The sequence below is a fragment of the Cydia splendana genome, chromosome 1, assembly GCF_910591565.1.
Source record: "Cydia splendana chromosome 1, ilCydSple1.2, whole genome shotgun sequence".
Taxonomy (NCBI): domain Eukaryota; kingdom Metazoa; phylum Arthropoda; class Insecta; order Lepidoptera; family Tortricidae; genus Cydia; species Cydia splendana.
The window spans coordinates 33,411,068-33,432,490 of NC_085960.1; the positions used below are offsets into that span (position 1 = coordinate 33,411,068).

The following is a 21,423-nucleotide window of genomic DNA, read 5'->3' on the forward strand; positions in this document are numbered from 1 at the left end:
TAAATAGAGTGCTCACGCCATAAGTATAAATAGGTAGGTACTTGGCTATATGCTCACTTTATACATTATTTATAGAGGGGGAGGCAGTAAAACTTATTATATTAAGGAGGTTAGCCTTGGGGCTCCCTCTGGTCGCATAATAACTTTTGTCATATTTTTAATTGTCATAACACTTTATTCATAAAATTGTAAGTCAAAAAATCTTTAGTCAGAATTATTCCTGAGCATAACTGGGTTTTTGTCATAAATGAGTTATGACATATTTTTTATAGTCATTAATTCGCATAACATTTTAAGTCATCTGCTTGATATCCATAATTGTTTTTCGTTCGAAGTATTGCAGTGCATAGTATTAATATAGACATAAAAAATAAGTCATATTTGTAGTGGTCATAATGTTTTTTTCATAAATGTTACAATGCATGAATAAGAAATATGTACCTATGTTTGTGACCCACCTATGAAGCAAATATTACTTTAGTCATAATCATAACCACAGAACGACCGTATAAAAGAGGAGATCCAAGGAGAGGAGCCCCCTCCTCCTCCCTAGGAGAAACGGTTTTATAAAAGAAATTAATCATAGATATGAGAATTATTCAAATAGTAGGTAGGTTAGGTTCGTTAGGTTTGTTTAGATGCCCGAAGGGCAAACTACGCAGAAATAGGAGCCCCGCGTGAGCGGGGCTCCGTCGAATTGTTTTTGGACGGAGATTAGGGCTATCAATAACTAAGTATGCCTTAAACCATTATGGTTGAAAATTATTATGCTACAAAACGTTATACGTAAAAACATTATAAGTATCGATAAATATGCTTTTAGCTGGTATGACATCTGATTCAATATAATTAAAACCTATATGCACAAAAAAATTATGACAACTGCTGAGTATGTCATCAAATATTATGGCTAAAAATGTATGACACAATATAATATGACTTTTCATTTGTATGCGCAATGATGATTATGACACAAGTTGTTATGCGCAACAAAGATATGACTTAAATTATATGCAACCCAATATGGACCCGTTAGCCTTCATCTGCGATATTATTTCTTATTCTTATTGTTCTTATTTAGTACTTCCATAGTAAATTCAACCCTCGACTTCCTCTTAAGCTATGAATGAATTTTTAAAAAGGCGGATCCATGAGTATTCGTGAGGTCTTGAGCTCACAGAGCAATCACAGAGCCTTTAGTATTTTATTGGTAGGGATGGCTTTTAGACATGTATGTACATATTGATGTATCCATGTATGGAATAAACACTCTAAGCTTACATTTTCTCTATGTCATAAGTACTCGGCTACCTCGCCGTCAATTCCCTGTAGTGCGCTAACGGCAAGAAGATACAACATTCTGACTAGCCTGAAGGTTAGGTTAGAGAGATTTTAAATAAGTATGACGCTCTTTTTACGTTTTTTTTTGTATTTACAGTCAAATACCCTATTGTATGGTGTGAAATAAAGTACAAGATAAATATTAGATAAACATACATACTTAGCAGTAATTTTTAAACTCGAGTTCTATATAACAAATTGAATAAATCGGATATAAATATAATAAGCGGCCAAGTGCGAGTCGGACTCGCCCGTGAAGGGTTCCGTAGCAGCAAGTAACATAATAAAATTCTTACTAGATCTCGTTCAAACCAATTTTCGGTGGAAGTTTGCATGGTAATGTACATCATATATTTTTTATTAGTTTTATCATTCTCTTAGTTTAGAAGTTACAGGGGGGGGGGGACACGACACATTTTACCAAAATGTCTCTCGCGCAAACTATTCAGTTTAGAAAAAAATGATATTAGAAACCTCAATATTATTTTTGAAGACCTATCCCTAGAAACCCCACACGTATGGGTTTGATGAAAAAAAAAATTTGAGTTTGAGTTCTAAGTATGGGGAGCCCCCAAAATTTATTGTTTTTTTTTTTGTATTTTTGTGTGAAAATCTTAATGCGGTTCACAGAATACATCTACTTACCAAGTTTCAACAGTATAGTTCTTAGATTATAGTTTCGGAAAAAAGTGGCTGTGACATACGGACGGACAGACAGACAGACAGACATGACGAATCTATAAGGGTTCCGTTTTTTGCCATTTGGCTACGGAACCCTAAAAAGTAGGTGAGTTGACCGTGACGTCATTGTATAATGTTTCATATAAATTCCATATTTAGCAAATTGTTTTGACAGTTCTTAAAAAGAAACTGATTTGATTAGTAGGAGAACACAATACAATTCTGTTACAATTTTCTATATACTTTGGTTGGATAGTGGTAACAAGGGAAAGTTTCAAAAACGTATGGAAGTTTTGAAACACTTTTCTTTTATTGAGATGGAAAGAGCTCGTAATCATAATATGAAAATGCAGAAAATGGCACAATGTATAAAAGTGGCAAACCCACTAGGTACCTACATCAAAACCATTTCCGTTATCTCTCACATCAGTAAGCAAGTGAGTTTTCTTTGTTGATTAACTCCGAAAATCGACATGATATTAGATTCTGTGAAGCTTTGATAAAATTGTTTTAGAGGGGACGATCAAGGGCCCCCAGGGGTTATTAGCGACTGCATAGTATTCGGGATTCCTATGGGATCAGAGGGGTGTCGGTGAAATGGAAACTAGCCATGTGAAAATGCTTTCATTGCTTTCACGCGTCGCCAGAGGCAATTTAGATGTTGCGGTGTTTATGTTATCATGGCGGGTTTTTGGAGGGTTATTTATCAAGCTCCGCGGACGGTGATATGTGCAAATGGTGCAAGTTTGGAACAGATAGCCGTCTTGATATTATTTTGCGCCTCCTTGCGTCGATATCTTTTCGGAGCAGTGGTGTCAGGTGTGGGTTAGAATCAGTGGTAGTTTATAACATTCATAAGTGCAGTGTAATGTGCTTGTGTGTGAATTGATGATGATGAGTAAATATTTCCCTTCGTCATATATGTACCTACCTACGTCTTTTTGATTTTACTTGTTACTTTAGGTACATAGTTTTATTGGAAGACGTGAGATGAAGTTGTATTTTCTGTAGAGATGCTGGATCAGCTTTTAATTTATTCAGATTCTCTGTGAACTCTCAAACTGTAGTATACCTAACTTTATTTAAGTTATTTTTTACTTATAAGTTTAGTTTAAGATTTGTTATATTTTAGTTTTAATTTAAACGTTTAGTTTTTTTTTCACTTTGTTTGTTATTAATAAATAAGTTATTGAATTATTGCGTGAATTATTCCAGGTGACTAAAATTTTTTTATGTTATTTGTACCTACAAGTATAATTCAGAATTATCTAGTAAACTCTTCAAGGATAATACGTATACAATACGTACAAGCGAAATACGTATTTAAACGGGGTATTCAAATAAAACTGAATGAATATTGTATCTAGAGATATCATTTAATCATTCATATCTATCACTTTGAACTGAACTTTGACCTTTGATTTTAATGAATATACATTTTCCTTGACAATTTCAGAATATCAAAATGAATTGAGTTTTCATAATTACACGTGCCCCGATCGTACTATAAATACAAACCAATACCTTGGTCAATACATATAAATACTATACATAAGTATGGTATGGTATGATTAAGGGCGTAAGGCTAGGAATTAGGAAGGGAATACAACATTTAAACAACTTTAGCTTTGTTAGATCTGACTGTAGACCTCGCGAGTCGCGTTAAGCCTAGAAAATGTAAAATGTAAAATACTTAGTTCGTTGAGTCGTAATAAAAGTAAACTTATAGACGCTATAGGCGCTGTAGACGGTATAAGAACTATATAATTATATACTCTCATCTGTCATTTATTAACGATAGATAAGGAATAAATCATAAACGGGTCTACCGCGATATAATTTCATTGTTTTTATCTTAAATTCCGACGTTACAGCTGAGTTGCACCAGCTGTGGTCACGGAAAGACTGACGTCCCAGTCACATTCCCGTTGACATTTGCTGGGACGTCAGTCTTTCCGTGACGTCAGTCTTGACGTTCACGCTAGCGTTTAATGTCAGTGTCAAACTGGTGGTAGCCGTACAGAAGCTAATATTATTTAATAGGTAAGTACGGTCGGTGCCCCAACCAAGCCGAGTTGCCATACGAATTGTATAGAAAAGTGGATACATATGTTAGGGAACCCACTGTACATGCATTTATGAAAAGTAAAGGAAAATTTTTGCAATGTCTCAGCCGCGTTACTTATTCATTTTCGTTATCCTACACCGAGCCTATAAAGTAACGCAAAGTAACAAAAGGGAAGCAATGGCTCGTCATAAATAAAGGAGCGTCGTACAGAAATTGGTAGCGCGGCGTCTGCAGCGGGATGGCGCAATTACTCAATCCACTACACACCCTGTATATACGGACGGTGTTTAGCAAAAATGTGTCAACCCACATTTTGCAATAAAATGTCAACTTTAAGCGTCATTTTTGACATTGGAAATGTCTTTTCGTTCGCTCCAGTATAGGGTCCGATTTCACGAAAAAGTGCGAACCCCTTATATCTCAGAAAGTTGTGAAGATATGATATTAAAAAAAGGCTCACAAGACGCATAATCACGAGAGCTGTAAGGTGCAAAAATAATTATTCGAGAAAGTCAAAAACAAAAAAAGTTATGGTCGAAATAGTGAAAATAAAATTCAATATTTTCCGAATTTTTGATTTTGGTGCTCGATAATTTGGAAACGAAGAATGATATCAAAATTGAGAAAAACGGCTCTGGACAATTTAGTCAGCTAGAATTTGAGCCTAAAACAAAGACGTTCGGCTTAAGGGTTTGCCCTGTAGCCTAACCTTAAAATAGTCAAAAAGACAGAACGACATTTTTCACATGACATTTATGATTTCATGTTTCGCAGAGTTCGTTATCGGTGTTTGTTGTGAATTATCGGGATTATGACGGCAGAATAACACTTGCACTGCGTGGGCTATCAAAATCGCTGCAGATTTTTCTTGGTCTAACTCTATCTATCCTGTTTGAGACGGGCGTAGATAACGTGTTCACTATTCGACAATCTATGCATTCTTGTGGTGGTGGAAATAGAAATAGAGATAGAGATAGAGGTAGAGGTAGAGGTAGAGGTAGAGGTAGAGGTAGAGGTAGAGGTAGAGGTAGAGGTAGAGGTAGAGGTAGAGGTAGAGGTAGAGGTAGAGGTAGAGGTAGAGGTAGAGGTAGAGGTAGAGGTAGAGGTAGAGGTAGAGGTAGAGGTAGAGGTAGAGGTAGAGGTAGAGGTAGAGGTAGAGGTAGAGGTAGAGGTAGAGGTAGAGGTAGAGGTAGAGGTAGAGGTAGAGGTAGAGGTAGAGGTAGAGGTAGAGGTAGAAATAGAAATAGAAATAGAAATAATTTTATTCGTGAGCACAAACACAAAATAAAAACTTATACAGAGAAACATAAAAAAGAGAAAGTGCCACGAATTGGTCTCACCTCAGCATGTTGCTGGTGGCTGCTAGCAGATAGCTGATGCTGAACCCTGGCAGTATCTAGTGGAGCTCGGGTTTAATACAACATAAGCACACGCTGTTTTGGTCATCGGACTCGTCTCGATGAGCACTTAGGAGAGTAGTACCCAAGATAGAGCTGATGCTGAACCCTGGCTGTACCTAAAGGAACTCAGGTTTGTTGCAACATAGGCACACGCTGTTTTGGTCATCCGACTCGTCTTGATGAGCACTTAGGAGAGTAGTACCCAAGATAGAGCTGATGCTGAACCCTGGTTGTACCTAGCGGAACTCAGGTTTGGTGCAACATAGGCACGCGCTGTTTTGGACATCCGATTCGTCATGATGATCACATGGTAGAGCATTACCCAAGATAGCTGATGCTGAACCCTGGTAGTACCTATTGGAACTCAGGTTTGGTGCAACAACGCTGTTATGGTCATCTCTCGTCGCGTCAAACTGCTGTCAAGAAAATTTCATATCTTGCAGCAAATGGGCCGCTGCCGATCAAGACTCGAGTGACGATAACGGCGATGTGGCTACCACTTCTCGAGTTGACTACGGATTTGCCGTGTAATAATTTTCTTGTACTTTGAACATTAATATATCCTGCTTATTAATCGAAATATGTAATATGTACCTATACTTATGCGCCACGGCGACAATTATTCAAACTTCGGTACGCGTGTGGAAATTTTGCAATTTGTTTGTTTACATGCGTTATGTCCAGGATACTTATGTTAATCTAAGAATATAATAATTATCATTCAACGTTGTAGTTTTATTTTGCAACTTTTTCCTTATCCAGACTTTCTCGTCACTCAGCGACAATATTTTTTCGAATTCCGTAGATTCATTTCCAATGTGCTCGATAGTCGTGTGAGGCACGAAATCTGTGAATTTTTTGAGTTGACATCTTATTGCGTAATAAATGTGGGTGGACACATTACTGCTAGACACCATCCATTATTTTACAGGGTAGGGTCGACCCTCTTACTATTTTAGTCAAGGTCTGCCTTGAGGTTAATTTAATATTTATATTAATAGGTATTAATTTAACTTTATTGCATAAACAAAGAAAATTGTAGAAATGGCGGACTTAATGGCAAAAGGCGTTCTCTACCAGTCCACCAGGCTACATATATGTTGGGGCCAGAGGATCCGAGAATCATAACTTACGAGAAGAAATTTGACCGTGGAGTCAATATTATATGTAAACATAATTGATTAATTTTTGAAAAGTGTTGTCGACATTTGAATGACTTTTTTTTTGAAAAATTAGTTTCTTAATGATTGTGTATAGACTAGAGGGTTTTTAACAACAAACAATATAGAAGGTGGAGGACACTTATATATCGACAATTTTATGGCACTATACAGCCAATTGTAAGGAGCTGTTGATATTTGTATGGCAACTTTACGACATTGTATGGCAGTATCGACGAAGTTAGAACATTGTGGGATAATTTTATTCTACTTTGTACCGAAAATTGGTACGCGGCGTCTGCAGCGCGATGGCGCAATTACTCTGTATATAGCAGGCTGGGTGTGATTATTTTACGCAACTTAAGTTATACATTTTTTTTTCATTTTAAAACATCATAATACAAAAAAAGTATCTATGTAACATATCATCGCCTAGTACCCATAGAACAAGCTTTGTTTAGTTTGGGGCTAGATTGATCTGTGTAAGATTGTTCCCAAATATTTATATATTAAATAAATGTCAAATATTAAAATAAAAATCTCTGACAGAATGATAACTACGGAACCATACACTGAGCATGGCCAGACATGCTCTTGGTCGATTTTTTTAAGTACACGCCTTAGAGGCACATAGCGAAATAAAATTATCAAAGTAATAAAGTGTCTTTGAAAGGAAGAGGAAGTTCTTTTTTTTATTTCATAGTATCTAAAGGTAATATCCGGCCCGATCGGTCTCCTATTATACCTGCAAAAACATACAGTCGATGGCTTATACGTTTATTCATAAATCTACATCTGATATATCCAAATTACATTGATGAAATATATTAGTCGCAACAAAGACATATGTAACTTCGTATAAGATGAATAAAGTCTAAGGAAAACACGTGCCTCGGAAATCAAGAAAAAGTCATTCTCGGATAGATGGCGCACTCACCTTTAGCCTATGCTCGGCTAGATGGCGTGACGACACTGTTTCATATTTAACAATTTTAACACATAGATATCAGTGAATGAACATGGGTCAAAATTATATAAAAATAATAAAATCATTTATCCATATATAGATTTTTTTTTGATAATTTTATACGTTTTCATTTTGAGTTTTAGTCGTGTGTCGATAGATGGCAGTAAATTTACTGCGACTACAAAATTTACTATGACAGGACCCCTCTATACTATCTATTCTCTTTGGTCGCAAGGAGACTCAAATTGAAACTTCCGTGCCGTAGTTCGTAAAGTTCGATTTTAACCTTCTGTTATACCTAGTCCGTAACATTCGTAGTCTAAACTTTCGACCACGGCGTAATCCATAGCGAATTATAAAGTTTAGACTTCAAAGTAGTACCTACAATATATAAGATTCTAACACCCCAATCCAATAATATCCTAATCTATAGTTTAGGCTTCATAGTAGTTCATAGTATATGTGATGTCCCAAGGTACCTTATGGCGGTTGGCGTTTACGCTATTATTAACGCCGCTCCAATACTATTGCGGTGCTATGCGACGTAAGCCCCATCCACCATATGGTACCTTTTCCAATGGAATGTCACAGTTTGGATTTTGGACCCGGGTATGTCCTTAAACTACGTCCAACAAGAGAGGTAGGGCACAGCGTAATGTCATCACGCTTGAAACTGGAGCAGCCCAACTGGGGGAGTACCTCCACCTTACAGAAGACCACAGCCATAATAGCACTGCTGCTTACTCTGTAGGTATGTAGTGCTGTGTTCCTGATGGTGAGTAAGGTTCCCAGAGCTCCAACCCCCCCCCCCTTCTTCTCTTAATGATGTCGCAGTTAAAGAGGCTACCCCAGGAGGGTACCAGCTGCGCTAGCGCTGGAGAAGCCCTCACTGGGCTTCCATGCTCAGGTAATATTATGCCTGAGCGTGGACGCCGAGGCCGCCCCACGTCGTACTCTGGGGGGGGGGGCAAAACCGCGCTCAATCATCTGCCATCTGCCCGAGGCAAGAGCAAAGCAACTTCGGCACCCCTTGCCACACTGGCCGTGGACTTCTGCAACATTAGGGGTTTGCATTCCAATCTTAATGCTGTCCATCTACACCTCGAGACAGCTAAGCCGGCCTTGCTCTTTTTGACCGAGACGCAGATATCGTCTCCAGCGGACACATCTTATCTCTCCTACCCTGGGTACGGACTGGAACACTCCTTTTCGCCTAGGGCTGGGGTGTGCGTGTACGTTAGAGACGATATCAGTTCTCGCCGCCTCCGCAATCTTGAAGGTAGGGACCTCTCCACCTTATGGCTGCGTATAGACAACGATGATCATCCCCGTGTCTATTCGTGCCTATATAGGTCCCATAGCGGTGATGCCGAAACTGACCGACTCATTGAGCAGATCCAAATGGCTGCAGACTCTGTGCAGCAACAGATCCCATCCGCTGAGATCATTATACTTGGTGATTTCAACGCCCACAACGCCGAATGGCTGGGCTCTAGCAAGACTGATCATGCGGGCAGATCTGTTTATAACTTTGCTCTGGCATATGGCTTAACACAATTGGTCACTGCGCCTACGCGAATCCCAGATGTGGAAGGCCAGGAACCTTCCCTGTTGGACCTTCTGCTGACCTCTCATCCGGTTGACTACCATGTTTCCATTGAGGCCCCACTTGGTTCGTCGGATCATTGCCTGATCCGGAGTACGGTGCCACTCGCGTGCCCGCCGCGTCGGCGAGTTGCTTGTAGCCGCCGGGTGTGGCACTATAGGTCAGCAGATTGGGACGGGATGCGTACCTTCTTTGCCCTTGGAGGCAGGTTTGCTTCACGCCGGATGATCCCAATGTCGTTGCTGATTCTATTGCTGACGTTGTGCTGCAGGGAATGGAGCTATTCATTCCATCCTCTGTGGTTCCTGTTGGTGGCAAATCCCAACCTTGGTTTGGTCGCTTCTGCAAAAGGGCCTCTCGCCGAAAGCAAGAGTGCTACCAAGCCTGGGTAGATGCAGCGACAGTACGGGATGTAAAGACTAGCGCATTCAGATTCAGATTCAGATTCAGATGTTTTATTGGTAAAAGGCAATCATTTTACAAGTCAATAAATATATGTACAATATCCAACTGTTATTTTACATTTCAGGTATTTGCTGATAAATTATTATTACATATTGATATTAATATTATCTGAATATTATATATTTACATTAATTTTTGCATTTAATTGTCTCATTTCAAACATTGTCAGAGATAATCATATTAAATTATCTTTGTCTTACACTAGTACTAGCACCCAAAAGAAAAGGATGAGTGTAGTTTTTTGTTCTTATTTACTGACAAATTTTACCTATATTTTTTGGATTAGTGATGATATTCTATGATTCGAAAAAATCATCAATGCTATAAAAGGCCATGCCTAGAAGATATTCTTTTAAGAAAGATTGCATCGTTTGGTGAATTTTTAATATCTGCTGGAAGAGCATTATAGATTTTAACGCCAAACACAGCGAGCGACTTGCGAGTTTTGGCTAGGCGGGCGCGCGGCACGAGCAGCAGGTGCGGGCGGCGGCGCGCGTCGCTGCCGAGACGCTGCGCGGTGGTCATGTATGAGCTTAGATTCAGTCTGACGTATTTGCAAGCCTCAAGGATGTAAATGCTATGCAAAGTTAAGATTTTGTGTTTTTTAAATAGTTCTTGTGCCGGGTATTCAACAGGTTTTTTAGCAATAACCCGGATGGCACGTTTTTGGATTTTGAATATCCTGTCACGATCGGCTGCGGTACACCACAAATCAATTCCGTAGGTTAGAATGGAATTAAAGTATCCATAGTATGCTTTTTTTAAATTATCTATAGACAGACTGGGAGCCAACCTCGATAATGCATAGGACGCTGAAGACAGCTTATTACAAGTTTCATCTATGTGTGATGCCCACGATAGCCCCTCGTCAATTACAAATCCTAGGTATTTTACGCTATCAACTTGCGGCACAAGTACATCATTCAAACTTATATCGAGCATACTGTTGTTAGTTTTGCGCAGCTGAAAATGAATTATATTGGTTTTGTCTACGTTTAGACACATACCATTGACTGTGAACCATCGAGATATTAGTTTCATAACTTCTCTCAGTTTGGATTTTAAGTCTAATAAATTATCTGCATTAACTATGATGCATGTATCGTCCGCGAACATAACATATTCTGGGCCGATACATGCTGATGTGATATCATTGACAAGCAAAAGAAACAGGTAATTTCCCATTGTCGAGCCTTGAGGAACCGCCGCATCAGCCATGGTTTCCAGGTTAGACTTTGCATTTAAGACGTAGGTACACTGCTTACGATTGCTTAAAACTGATTCTATTAATTTGTGAAATTTACCTTCAATACCGTATCGAGACATCTTTGCCAAAAGCAGCGCGTGGTCGACCATTTCGAAGGCGCGCGAGAGGTCACAGAATATCGCCGCGACCTGTCGCCCGCCCTCCAGGTGCGCTAGCACGCGCGCCACGACGTCGCGCGCCGCACTCACAGTCGAGCGGCCCGCTCGATATGCATATTGATGCTCATTCAGAACATTATTGGAGACTAGGTGTTTTAGAATTCTGGCACCAAGGAGGCGCTCAAAGATTTTTGAAACTATAGGAATCAATGATATTGGACGATAAGATTTTGGAAGATGCATTTCACCTTTTCCTTTATATACCGGTTGCACTTTTATAATTTTAAGTGCATTTGGAAATTTTCCCGTCAGAACGCAATCATTAAATAACTTTAGTAGTAGGGACACTAAATTTGGAGGTAGGTATCCTAGTATGTGGGTTGACATATCATTCACATCCTTTGATTGTTTAAGTTTAATTTCTTTAATAAACTTTATAATTTCTTGAAGGGTGAATAATTCAAAATCAAATTTTAACGGTATCAAAGGCAGATAGTTCTCAAGATATGCAAGTGCATCACTAGTGCATGGTTTGACTCCACCGTGAGTCGCCGACACGTAGTGGTGGTTTAGCCGCTCGGCGGCCGCGGCAGCGCGCGCGGCGTCGCTCGCGCCCTCGGACCGGCTCACCAACACGTCTAACGCGCAGTTTCCTCGCTTATTATTCTTACAAGTTTCAGAAGAGATAATTTTCCATATATTTCGGCTCATGTTGTTAGTATTACTCTTTGATATTTTTTCATTTAAATAATTACTTCGTGTGTTTTTTAGTGCAACCGAGTAAGTAGCTTCAAGTTGCTTAAAAAAGGAGTATAACTTTGCCTCCAGGTCCTTCAAAAGAGTTATTGCCAGAGCAAAGTCACTGCACATTGGTAGAATTGGCGAGAAATTAGAGCGCCTCCCTTCGGGAACTCGTGCGTTCTGGTCTCTTGCCAAAGCTATCCAGGGAAATTTCTGCACGCCATCTTTTCCGCCTCTGCACATGGGAAATGATTCATTGGCCCACGACGCAAAAGACAAAGCCGACCTTCTGGGTAAACTCTTTGCGTCCAACTCGACTTTGGATGACGGGGGATACGCGCCGCCGACCATACCGCGGTACGAGAGCTGTATGCCGGATATCCGGTTAAACCAAAGCTCACTTCTTTCCCTCGACACTCATAAGTCGAGTGGGCCTGATGGAATCCCTGCGATTGTGCTGAAGATGTGTGCTCCTGAGTTGGCACCGGTCTTAACGCGTCTTTTCCGGCTCTCTTACACTTCTGGCGTAGTCCCAACCTCGTGGAAGTCAGCTTTGGTGCACCCGATCCCTAAAAAAGGCGACCGCTCAAACCCGTCCAACTACAGGCCAATAGCTATAACCTCCCTTTTCTCGAAGATAATGGAGTCCATTATCAACTGCCAGCTCCTTCGGTACCTAGAGGATCACCAGTTGCTTAGTGACCGACAATACGGTTTCCGTAGAGGCCGCTCGGCTGGTGATCTTCTAGTCTACTTGACACATCGTTGAGCACAGGCGATCGAGACAAAGGGTGAAGCATTGGCTGTTAGCTTGGATATTGCGAAGGCCTTCGATCGCGTTTGGCACAAAGCACTTCTTTCGAAGCTACCATCCTATGGGCTTCCCGAGAAATTATGTGTATGGGTCAGTAGCTTTCTAGCAGACAGAAGCATAAAGGTCGTAGTTGACGGTGAATGCTCAGACCCCATGTCTGTGAATGCTGGTGTCCCCCAAGGCTGTGTGCTATCACCCACGCTATTCCTTCTGCATATCAATGACATGCTGCAAATCAGCGGCATTCATTGTTATGCTGATGATAGTACAGGTGATGCCTTTTACACCGGCCGCACCAATATTTCTCGGGAAAACGTCATCGAGAGCCGGAACAAACTTGTGTCTGAAATTGAGACTTCCCTAAAGGAAGTCTCTGAATGGGGTCGACTTAACTTAGTCCGTTTTAACCCTAGCAAGACACAGGTTTGCGCGTTTACCGCAAAAAAGTTAGAGTTTGTCGCGTCACCTCGTTTTGAGAGCACTCCCCTGAGTGCCGCAGCCAGTATCGGAATCCTTGGTGTCGACATTTCGAGTGAAGTCCAGTTCCGCGGTCATCTAGAGGGTAAGGCTAAATTAGCCTCCAAGAAGCTCGGTGTGATCAACAGATCGAGACGGTATTTCACACCGGCCCAGCGCCTACAGCTTTATAAGGCGCAGGTTCGCCCACACATGGAATACTGCTCTCATCTGTGGGCAGGGGCACCCCAATACCAGCTTCTCCCTCTGGACCGCATCCAACGAAGAGCGGCTCGAATTGTTGACTGCCAGCGTCTTTCGGAACGGCTTGACTCCTTGGCGCTGCGTAGAGATGTGGCCTCGCTCTGCATTTTCTATCGCATGTATAACGGGGAGTGCTCCGAGGAATTGTTCGGATTAATCCCTGCCGCTTCTTTTCGCCATCGCCCTACGCGACAACATTACCATCTTCATCACTTGGATGGTTGGCAGTCCTCAACTGTGCGTTTCTCCAGAAACTTCCTGCCTCGCACAGCCAAACTGTGGAATGAACTGTCGCCAGCGGTATTTCCGGACCGATACGACCTACAAACCTTCAAGAAAAGAGCGTACTCCCATCTTAAAGGCCGGCAACGCGCTTGCAACCCTTCTGGTGTTGCGGGTGTCCATGGGCGGCGGTAATCGCTTACCATCAGGTGATCCGTCAGCTCGTTTGCCTCCTATTTCATAAAAAAAAAAAAAACATATAAGCTTCCTGCCTCGTACAGCTGAACTGTGGGATGAACTGTCGCCCGCGGCATTTCCGGACCGATACATCCTTCAAAGCTGCAAAACGCAAAAAACTACAATCTAAATTTCGTTATTGTCTCTATTTCATTATTGTCGCCAGCCAAGTAAGTATCACCATTTTTTTTATTGAACTATTACATTAGCAATGAGTTGTCATTTCTGAATGTCTCCTTGCCGATTATAAGTAATATATTGAAATGTGGTATCCGCCCTTCAGAAACGCGCACGCTGGCAGCACCTGAAACCTGAAACAGACTTACAAATTGTACGCAAGTAATTAATTTCATTGGCATGTTCAATTTAAATTATTATTAATGAAATAATTACCGCAATGGGCTTTGTGTTATTACCGGCGAAAACAATTTTATGTACTTGACCTGAATATGTGTTAAATGTAGTAATGTTCAGTTTTATAGTTGCTCAATATCATACTAGATGTCGTTGTGCTGTTCGGCTAAGATATGATAAGATAAGATATCGTTTTTGCGTTTATCGTTTATATCGAGCTAATTATTAGGCCTAGCGCGCACTGCGATTTTAATTTTTGCGACACGATTTCGAATCGCTCTGTAATAATATATCGCAGAAAATTCACTGCGCGCACTGCGATGAAAAAGTCGACGATTTGTTCATTCTCAACATGGATTTCGTACCGGGCGCTTGTGTCTGAAACGTGTCTTTAATATGCGACTGACGAACGTATGACGAATATGCGTATGACTTTGAGTATTTATACCACAAAGGTGATCTCCTTATATTTCCATAATTAAATGGTCAACATCTACCGTCTCATCTTGAGACTACATTGGAGAAGCAAGTTCCGACATGTTGAGGCTTGGAGAGCGAAATGCCGACTGAGGTCCGGGGTGCGATTTTATTATCGCAGTGCGCGCGGGGCCATACAACTCCGTATGCTGCAATTCACTTTGCGACAATCGCGTCGCGAGCAGTCGCGGAAAAATGTGACAAATCGCAATTTTAAAATAGCTGCGATTTTTTTGACGCATATGCGCGCACTGACATATAAACACATACGTTGCATTTTTGCGACAAAATAATCGCACGACAAAAAATCGTAGTGCGCGCTAGGCCTTAAGAATTTGGTAAAGTAAATTTGCTTTCCGAATAAAGGAGTACCTAAGTATTAAGTTAACAAGTGAATTGTTTCAATACAAAATATAGTCTGTCAATCAACTTTGTCAGTAGAAAAAGACACGATACTTATTCAAATGTTCTATGGGACAATAACCCTGCATTTTTTAAATTTGCAGCTTTTTTCTACTGACGGGTGACGGGTATGTTTCTAATGACGGAAATGGCTTGACAGACTATGAATTGTTATAAAATGCAGGTGTTTCTCTATTTACTCGTACATCACTTACATTCGCAATATTCGTAGAGTAAAAAAATAGAGTCACTGAATTTTTAATTGAAATTCGCGTTTATTGTTTAAAAGCTTTCGTTTTTACGGCACGTCGAGAATTTTAAAACACAGAGTAAAACGTATTTTACTGGTTGTATTAAATATATTAAAAACGGGTCACTCACGTATTTTAAGTCGAAAAACGCTCGACATGTTTCACTCGGTACCGAGGAGTGTCATCAGGAGCTTGCGTTTACGGTGACGGACCGGCGCAGACTCAGAATAATATGTCTGTGTCTCACGGAAGTTTTGTTATTAAAATTTACTGGTTGTTTCTATAAAATTCTATCAGAAAAACAATCATTCCGGAGCCCGGTTCAGAGGGCCTACCGCAAACCACGTTCGATGTGTTGCCTCTCTGTCGCACTTGTAAATTCGTACGTATGTGTGACAGTGAGGCAACACGTCGAACATGGTTCGCGGTAGGTCCGTCCGCTTGAACAACTTGTCACGGTTTAGATTACGACCTTGAAGATCGCTCACGCTGATGGGCGCACGCGATATGGCAGGTGTCAGTTTTGATGCCTTCAATCGGGTTGACACGATTTAATAGGGGGTATTACTGCAATGTTCTGCCGACAGAGTGCAGTAACCAGCGCCTCTAGTAAACCATAGAGTACCTTATACATACCGTGCCTTAAACTGTTTTTTGACAAGTTTTTACAGACAATAAAATATGACATTGATGGAAACGCGAAAATCGAAATTAAGTTATCTGCCTCTTTATCGCTCGAATGAACAAGAGTGATAGAGAGGTTAGTTAACGAAATTTCGATTTTCTTGTTTCGCGGTAGACCCCCAGATTGTGATAGATTGTGGTAGTGGCGCCCCCTACGCACAGTTTCGCGTAATATTCCCTATTGCTTGCATTTCACCATTGTGATTTGTGACTTCAGCGTAAAATATTGAGAGCACCACTTCCTACGCAACTGCCACATTTATGACGTAAACATGGCAACAATTTAGCATGGATTTTTTTTAGTTCCATTTTATTTAATTTCTACTATTTTATGTCGCACTATACCAAGGATCAGTATCACCGATAAGGCAAGCTTTGCAGGTTTTAAGACCGTCCCGGGAAATATGTAGAGCTTTTGCCTTAGGGGCTATTCATAAATTACGTCATTTCAAATTAGGGGGCGGGGGGGTCTGGACATCGGATGATGGTAGCATGACGTAGGAGGAAACGGGGTCATTCGAAGCATGATTTTTGGATGATTTTAGGGGGGGGGGGGGGGGGGGTCAAAAATCGTCAAAAAACGATGACGTAATTTATGGACAGCCCCTTACCCCTAAATTATTTGGTTGATGATTCCTTGAATTCAGGCCAAGGTCACGAAATCTCGTCAAATCCTTTACAGCATAATTTTCCCGTGCATATAATCCAATTCTACATATTATACGTTGTCATTTTTTATTACATTGATGTTTTTTCTCGATTGTGCATGGCGCGCGGCGCACTCGCGATTCTAATAAAAGCGGCCCCTCGAGGCCTGGAGATTGTAGACAATATACCTTATGCACACAGAGATATGTCCACTAGACCACTCACAAGCGTGACATGATCGACAGGAACACTTACAATTTTAGGTTATTCCAAATCAGGATTACCTTTTGATTTGATCATTACAATCCTGACTGAAAATTATGTGAACAAACCTACAGATTATTGTTTTACTTTACTGATAAAGTAAGAATTCCTGAGAATTCCATAATTTTAGCCATCGCTAAAATATTCATTAGAATTTAAATGCAGTAATTCACATGTTTGACTCGAGTATAGATAAGTACATATAAATCACTTAACATTATATGCACATATAAGAATTACGCGATGGTCCTCCCCCATCGTTACGTAACACTTCTTCTGTAGGTAGAGACATTGAATTTACTATACCTACCTCCCAACAGTTCCAAACTAGGCCTTATTGGAATAAGTCACACCCGCGACTTCGTCTTTAGTTACCGAATAAAAAAACAACAATAAAATATTAAATAAATATTGGACATTTGTATACGTGAACTCTTTTTATAGGTATCTTCTCTCTTTAATTACTTTTGTTTTGACTTATTTTCTTATTTATTTTTTCACTATAAGTATTTTTAACTGTAAAGAATTTTCTAGTTATATAATTGTGTTTATTTTAACTGCAAACAAACGATTGATTGATTGATTGAATGAACAATATTTCATACAATACATAATATACATATACATCAATCCAGGGTTCAGAGGCTGTATGCCATAGGTACATATGTCTTATGCCTTATACAACTCTGTTACCAGTTACATGCGGTATCTACTCAGTTAATATATATCTATAAAAATACAACGTCCTATATAAACGACTCGCAGATATCAACTCCAATCTGAGTTTATACAGGATTTCATTTTTATTTGTGTATCCTCGACGAACGAAATATGAGATCGCGAAATTTTCCTCGTCTTCAATCAAGTTTTGACAAATTGTCTGTCAATTAGAATAAATCTTTAAATTAAATTGATCTAAAAGATTATTTATCTGAATATCATATTGACAGAGAAAATACCAGTTTTAAACGTCAGTCTACGCAAAACAGATATTATATTACTTAATTGTAGGTAATACGTAAAGAGGTAAAATCTAAGAAAAACCGGGCAAGTGCGAGTTTTTTTTAACTCACGCACCGAGGGTTCCGTACAAATTTTCAATTGTTTCAAGCAACTATAAACATGAAAGTTTATTTTTTATTAATCTTGTGTACAGAGCCATCTGTTGGCGAATCGGATCACTAATTCTAATTTGCCATACCTAATTTATGGTCTGGCAACCCCAATTTGTCAGTAAATAAAACACGCACGCACGCAAGCACGCACGCATGCACGCACACACACGCGCGCGCGTCCACAGCCACAAGCACAGGTATGCCAGATGTGCAAGTCGTAGGTAGTCAATATAATTATGTTAGTATTGTAAGTACTCTAATCTTATTTACTTACAATAATTGCTATGATTTGTCTGTTCGATGATTCACAGCCACAAGCACAGGTATGCCTGATGTGCAAGTCGTAGGTGTAGTCAATATAATTATGTTAGTATTGTAAGTAGTCTAATCTTATTTACTTACAATAATTGCTATGATTTGTCTGTTCGGAAGTTTTTTGAAGTAATGTAGGTAAATATGTCGCGCCGGGGAATTACCTTATCATCACTACACCTTATAAAACAAAGTCCCCCGCCGCGTCTGTCTGTTTGTGTGTTTGTATGTTCACGATAAACTCAAAAACTAATGAACGGATTCTCATGCCGTTTTCACCTATCAATATTAGAGTGATTCTTGAGGAAGGTTTAGGTGTATAATTAATTAACCCATGCGAAGCCGGGGCGGGTCGCTAGTTAACGTTATAGCGCAACAGGGCTCGCCAAACATTCGCGGAGACCTATCTAAACCCTGACCAGTAATATATGATCATTGTCAAGAGGGCGCTGTTATTCTCATGTAGGTATATGGTGACAGTCCAGTATAGTATGAAAAAAATAGTTTCAGTGAAATTCCGCAACATGACGCGTGATCATGTGTATATTCCTGCTTTACTTTCTTATCAAGTGGACACTGGCACATAAACAACAACGCTAATTTAACATTAAATCGTATCACACATTAAGCCACATTATCAATATAAACATTCTAAACTAAAGCCCCATTTAGATTGATCAAGAACTTGCATGCAATATTCGATGCGAGTACATTCTGTAGGTACATTGCTAATTAGAGTACAATCAATTCAGACGTTCGAGCAAATACCGTAACGTCCCTAACCAAAATCCCATGCAATTTCTTGAAATACAATAGAATAGTAGATTGTTAACCAAGGGATGAAAGGCACTCATTTCTGCCGAGGTAGTTTGGCGCTCGAACGCAGTGAGAGTGCCAATAGTACGAGGCTGAAATGATGCCTTTCACCCGAGTTAAACACTCTACTTTTCATTTCGAATACGAGGAAAGTAAAATGCATGTGTTTTTTTAAAAACATGACTAAGTATAAATTTTTATATAAATGTTTGAAGTGAAAACTTCTTTAGCGGCGCTGTGCACTTTTTGAGGTGGGGAAAAAATGATAAACTCGAGACAGCGTAAGGCGTAACGCGTAAGGCGTCTCTTTCTACCGCACGGCGAAAATGTATGCCTGAGCCTGCTGTTTCATGTAGGCGGCGCAGGGCGCTTGCGTGACGATATGTTATATGCGACGGACAATGTCATTGTTTTTTTATTTAAATGCCATCTAGTGAGTTTCCCTCAAACTGGTATATAATACTCACAGTGATGTGCTTAGGGGTTTTAAGTAATGCGACGATACAACGCTAGATGGCGTTAACCTCAATAGGTATACATAGTGCTGCAGACATTTTGCACTATATGGCCCTGTTATTAATATTTTGAGTTACAATTTCGTTGAGTTTTCACTTCTACCGGCACTCCCGGAGTGCAACCCGTTGTTTTTTTGTCAAAGGTTGTTGTAAAATAGACATCTGGTGGCACGGTAGTGCCCCCGCCAAGGCGAGCCTGAGTAAACTTACCATGAGTTTTCCGCGGCCGTAAACTCTAGCGACTGCGTCAACTCAAACGCAGTAGATCTCGCTTGCACCAATGTCAGTACGAGAGAGAAGCACTGTGAGTTAGTTGACGCAGTCGCTAGCGAATATGGCCGTGTCAACCTCGTGTATAGGTGAAGCTCAAGACAAATGCAAATTTATTTTTATTATTGGACTATCACTTTTCGTTTACGGAGGCATAATAAACTAAAATCAAAGGAAAGGATAAAATAAAATTACATTATAAATTATTCTAGACTAATCTATCTATACTTATAAGAGTTATAAGTACATGAATTTGTATTATGATCGTCATTAATATTTATAATATAATATTAATAAATGAATATAGATACTACAAATTAAAAATAATCAATCTATGTCAACAATTTTATCCATTCGTAAACAGGGTTTCGCGTAGATTATGTTTATCGCAGGAGTGAATTTAAGTGAGTCGCGTTCTGAGACCAGTGCAGAGATATTGTGTGTAAATCATTGTGAATATTTAGTCATGGGGTCGCCCAGTGACCAGGGCATGTCCGGCTTGGAGATGGCAGTGGTGTCCGGGCCACCCACGGAGCTGATGCCAACCGGGCCACCAGCCCAGATATTCACCATGAATATCGGCTCGAAGTTCATCTCGGCCACGCAGAACGCGGAGAAAGCTAAGTTGGTAAAGGCGTACTCATGCCCGCTTTACCTGTTCTTAAGTCTCTCGTGCGCATGCATCTCTCTCGCGCTGGTGCTGTGCACGGCGCTCGTACTCTACTTCTCGCTCGTGTTCAAGAGCGGCGAGTTCAACATCGTCGACAGAGCCCCTCACGAGTGGAACATCACCCGTGAAGACTGGCTGGCGCGCGACCACACGGACAACACCACGGTGGCACGATTCGCGCCGCTCAAGCTGGTGGTGGTGCAACACACCGTCGGCCCCGAATGCCACCGATTCACCAACTGCGCCACGGTGCTACGGAGCTTACAGAGGTACTACTTGGATTCGAAGGATCTTGGCTACGATATACCGTATAACTACTTGATCGGCAACGATGGACGCGTGTACCAAGGCCGCGGTTGGAACCGAGAAGGAGCGCACACATATGGCTACAATCGGTGCTCCCTCGGCGTCGCTTTTATAGGAAACTACAGTGAAGAGCTAACCATTCACAGCCGCGTGAGCGAACTGCAGCTGCAGCGGTTTAACATGCTGCTGGAAGACGGCGTGGTCTTGGGCTTCCTCCGCCCTGACTACACCATCCTGCCAGCGATGGATGTCCGGAACACCACTAGCCCCGGGAGCAACCTCTACCGAGCATTACAGAACTTTGATCACTACGAGAGAACCCATAGTTTTAGGGGCATGGACTGTGAGGCGATATACAATAAATTAGGTTTACCTTATCATTTATGAATTAGTATATATATTTAATTACACAAACGGGTCTACCGCGATATAATTTCATTATTTTTACCTTTAATTCCGACGTTTCAGCTGAGTTGCACCAGCTGTGGTCACGGATTATATCGCGGTAGACCCGTTTGTGTAATTAAATATGGGTACATAACGCGAGAATTA

The 21,423-nt window shown here is 40.6% G+C and overlaps 1 protein-coding gene and 1 long non-coding RNA gene across 2 annotated transcripts in view; one reads left to right on the forward strand and one right to left on the reverse strand.

Annotated features, from left to right (window-relative positions):
• Positions 1-1,767: 1,767 nt before the first annotated feature.
• Positions 1,768-21,423, reverse strand: part of LOC134793947 (uncharacterized) — a 129,290-nt gene continuing 109,634 nt past the window's right edge. Inside the window, exon 3 of the long non-coding RNA XR_010144598.1 lies at positions 1,768-1,895. This is a non-coding gene — a long non-coding RNA (uncharacterized LOC134793947). The remainder of the gene's footprint in view (positions 1,896-21,423) is intronic.
• On the forward strand, positions 20,362-21,258 carry LOC134798419 (peptidoglycan recognition protein-like). The gene has a single exon (XM_063770845.1). It carries the CDS (start codon positions 20,362-20,364, stop codon positions 21,256-21,258), a length of 897 nt encoding a protein of 298 aa, XP_063626915.1.

Bases quoted from the DNA above. Each gene is read 5' to 3' on its own strand.
- LOC134798419 (XM_063770845.1), top strand. From the start codon at position 20,362: ATGGGGTCGCCCAGTGACCAGGGCATGTCCGGCTTGGAGATGGCAGTG.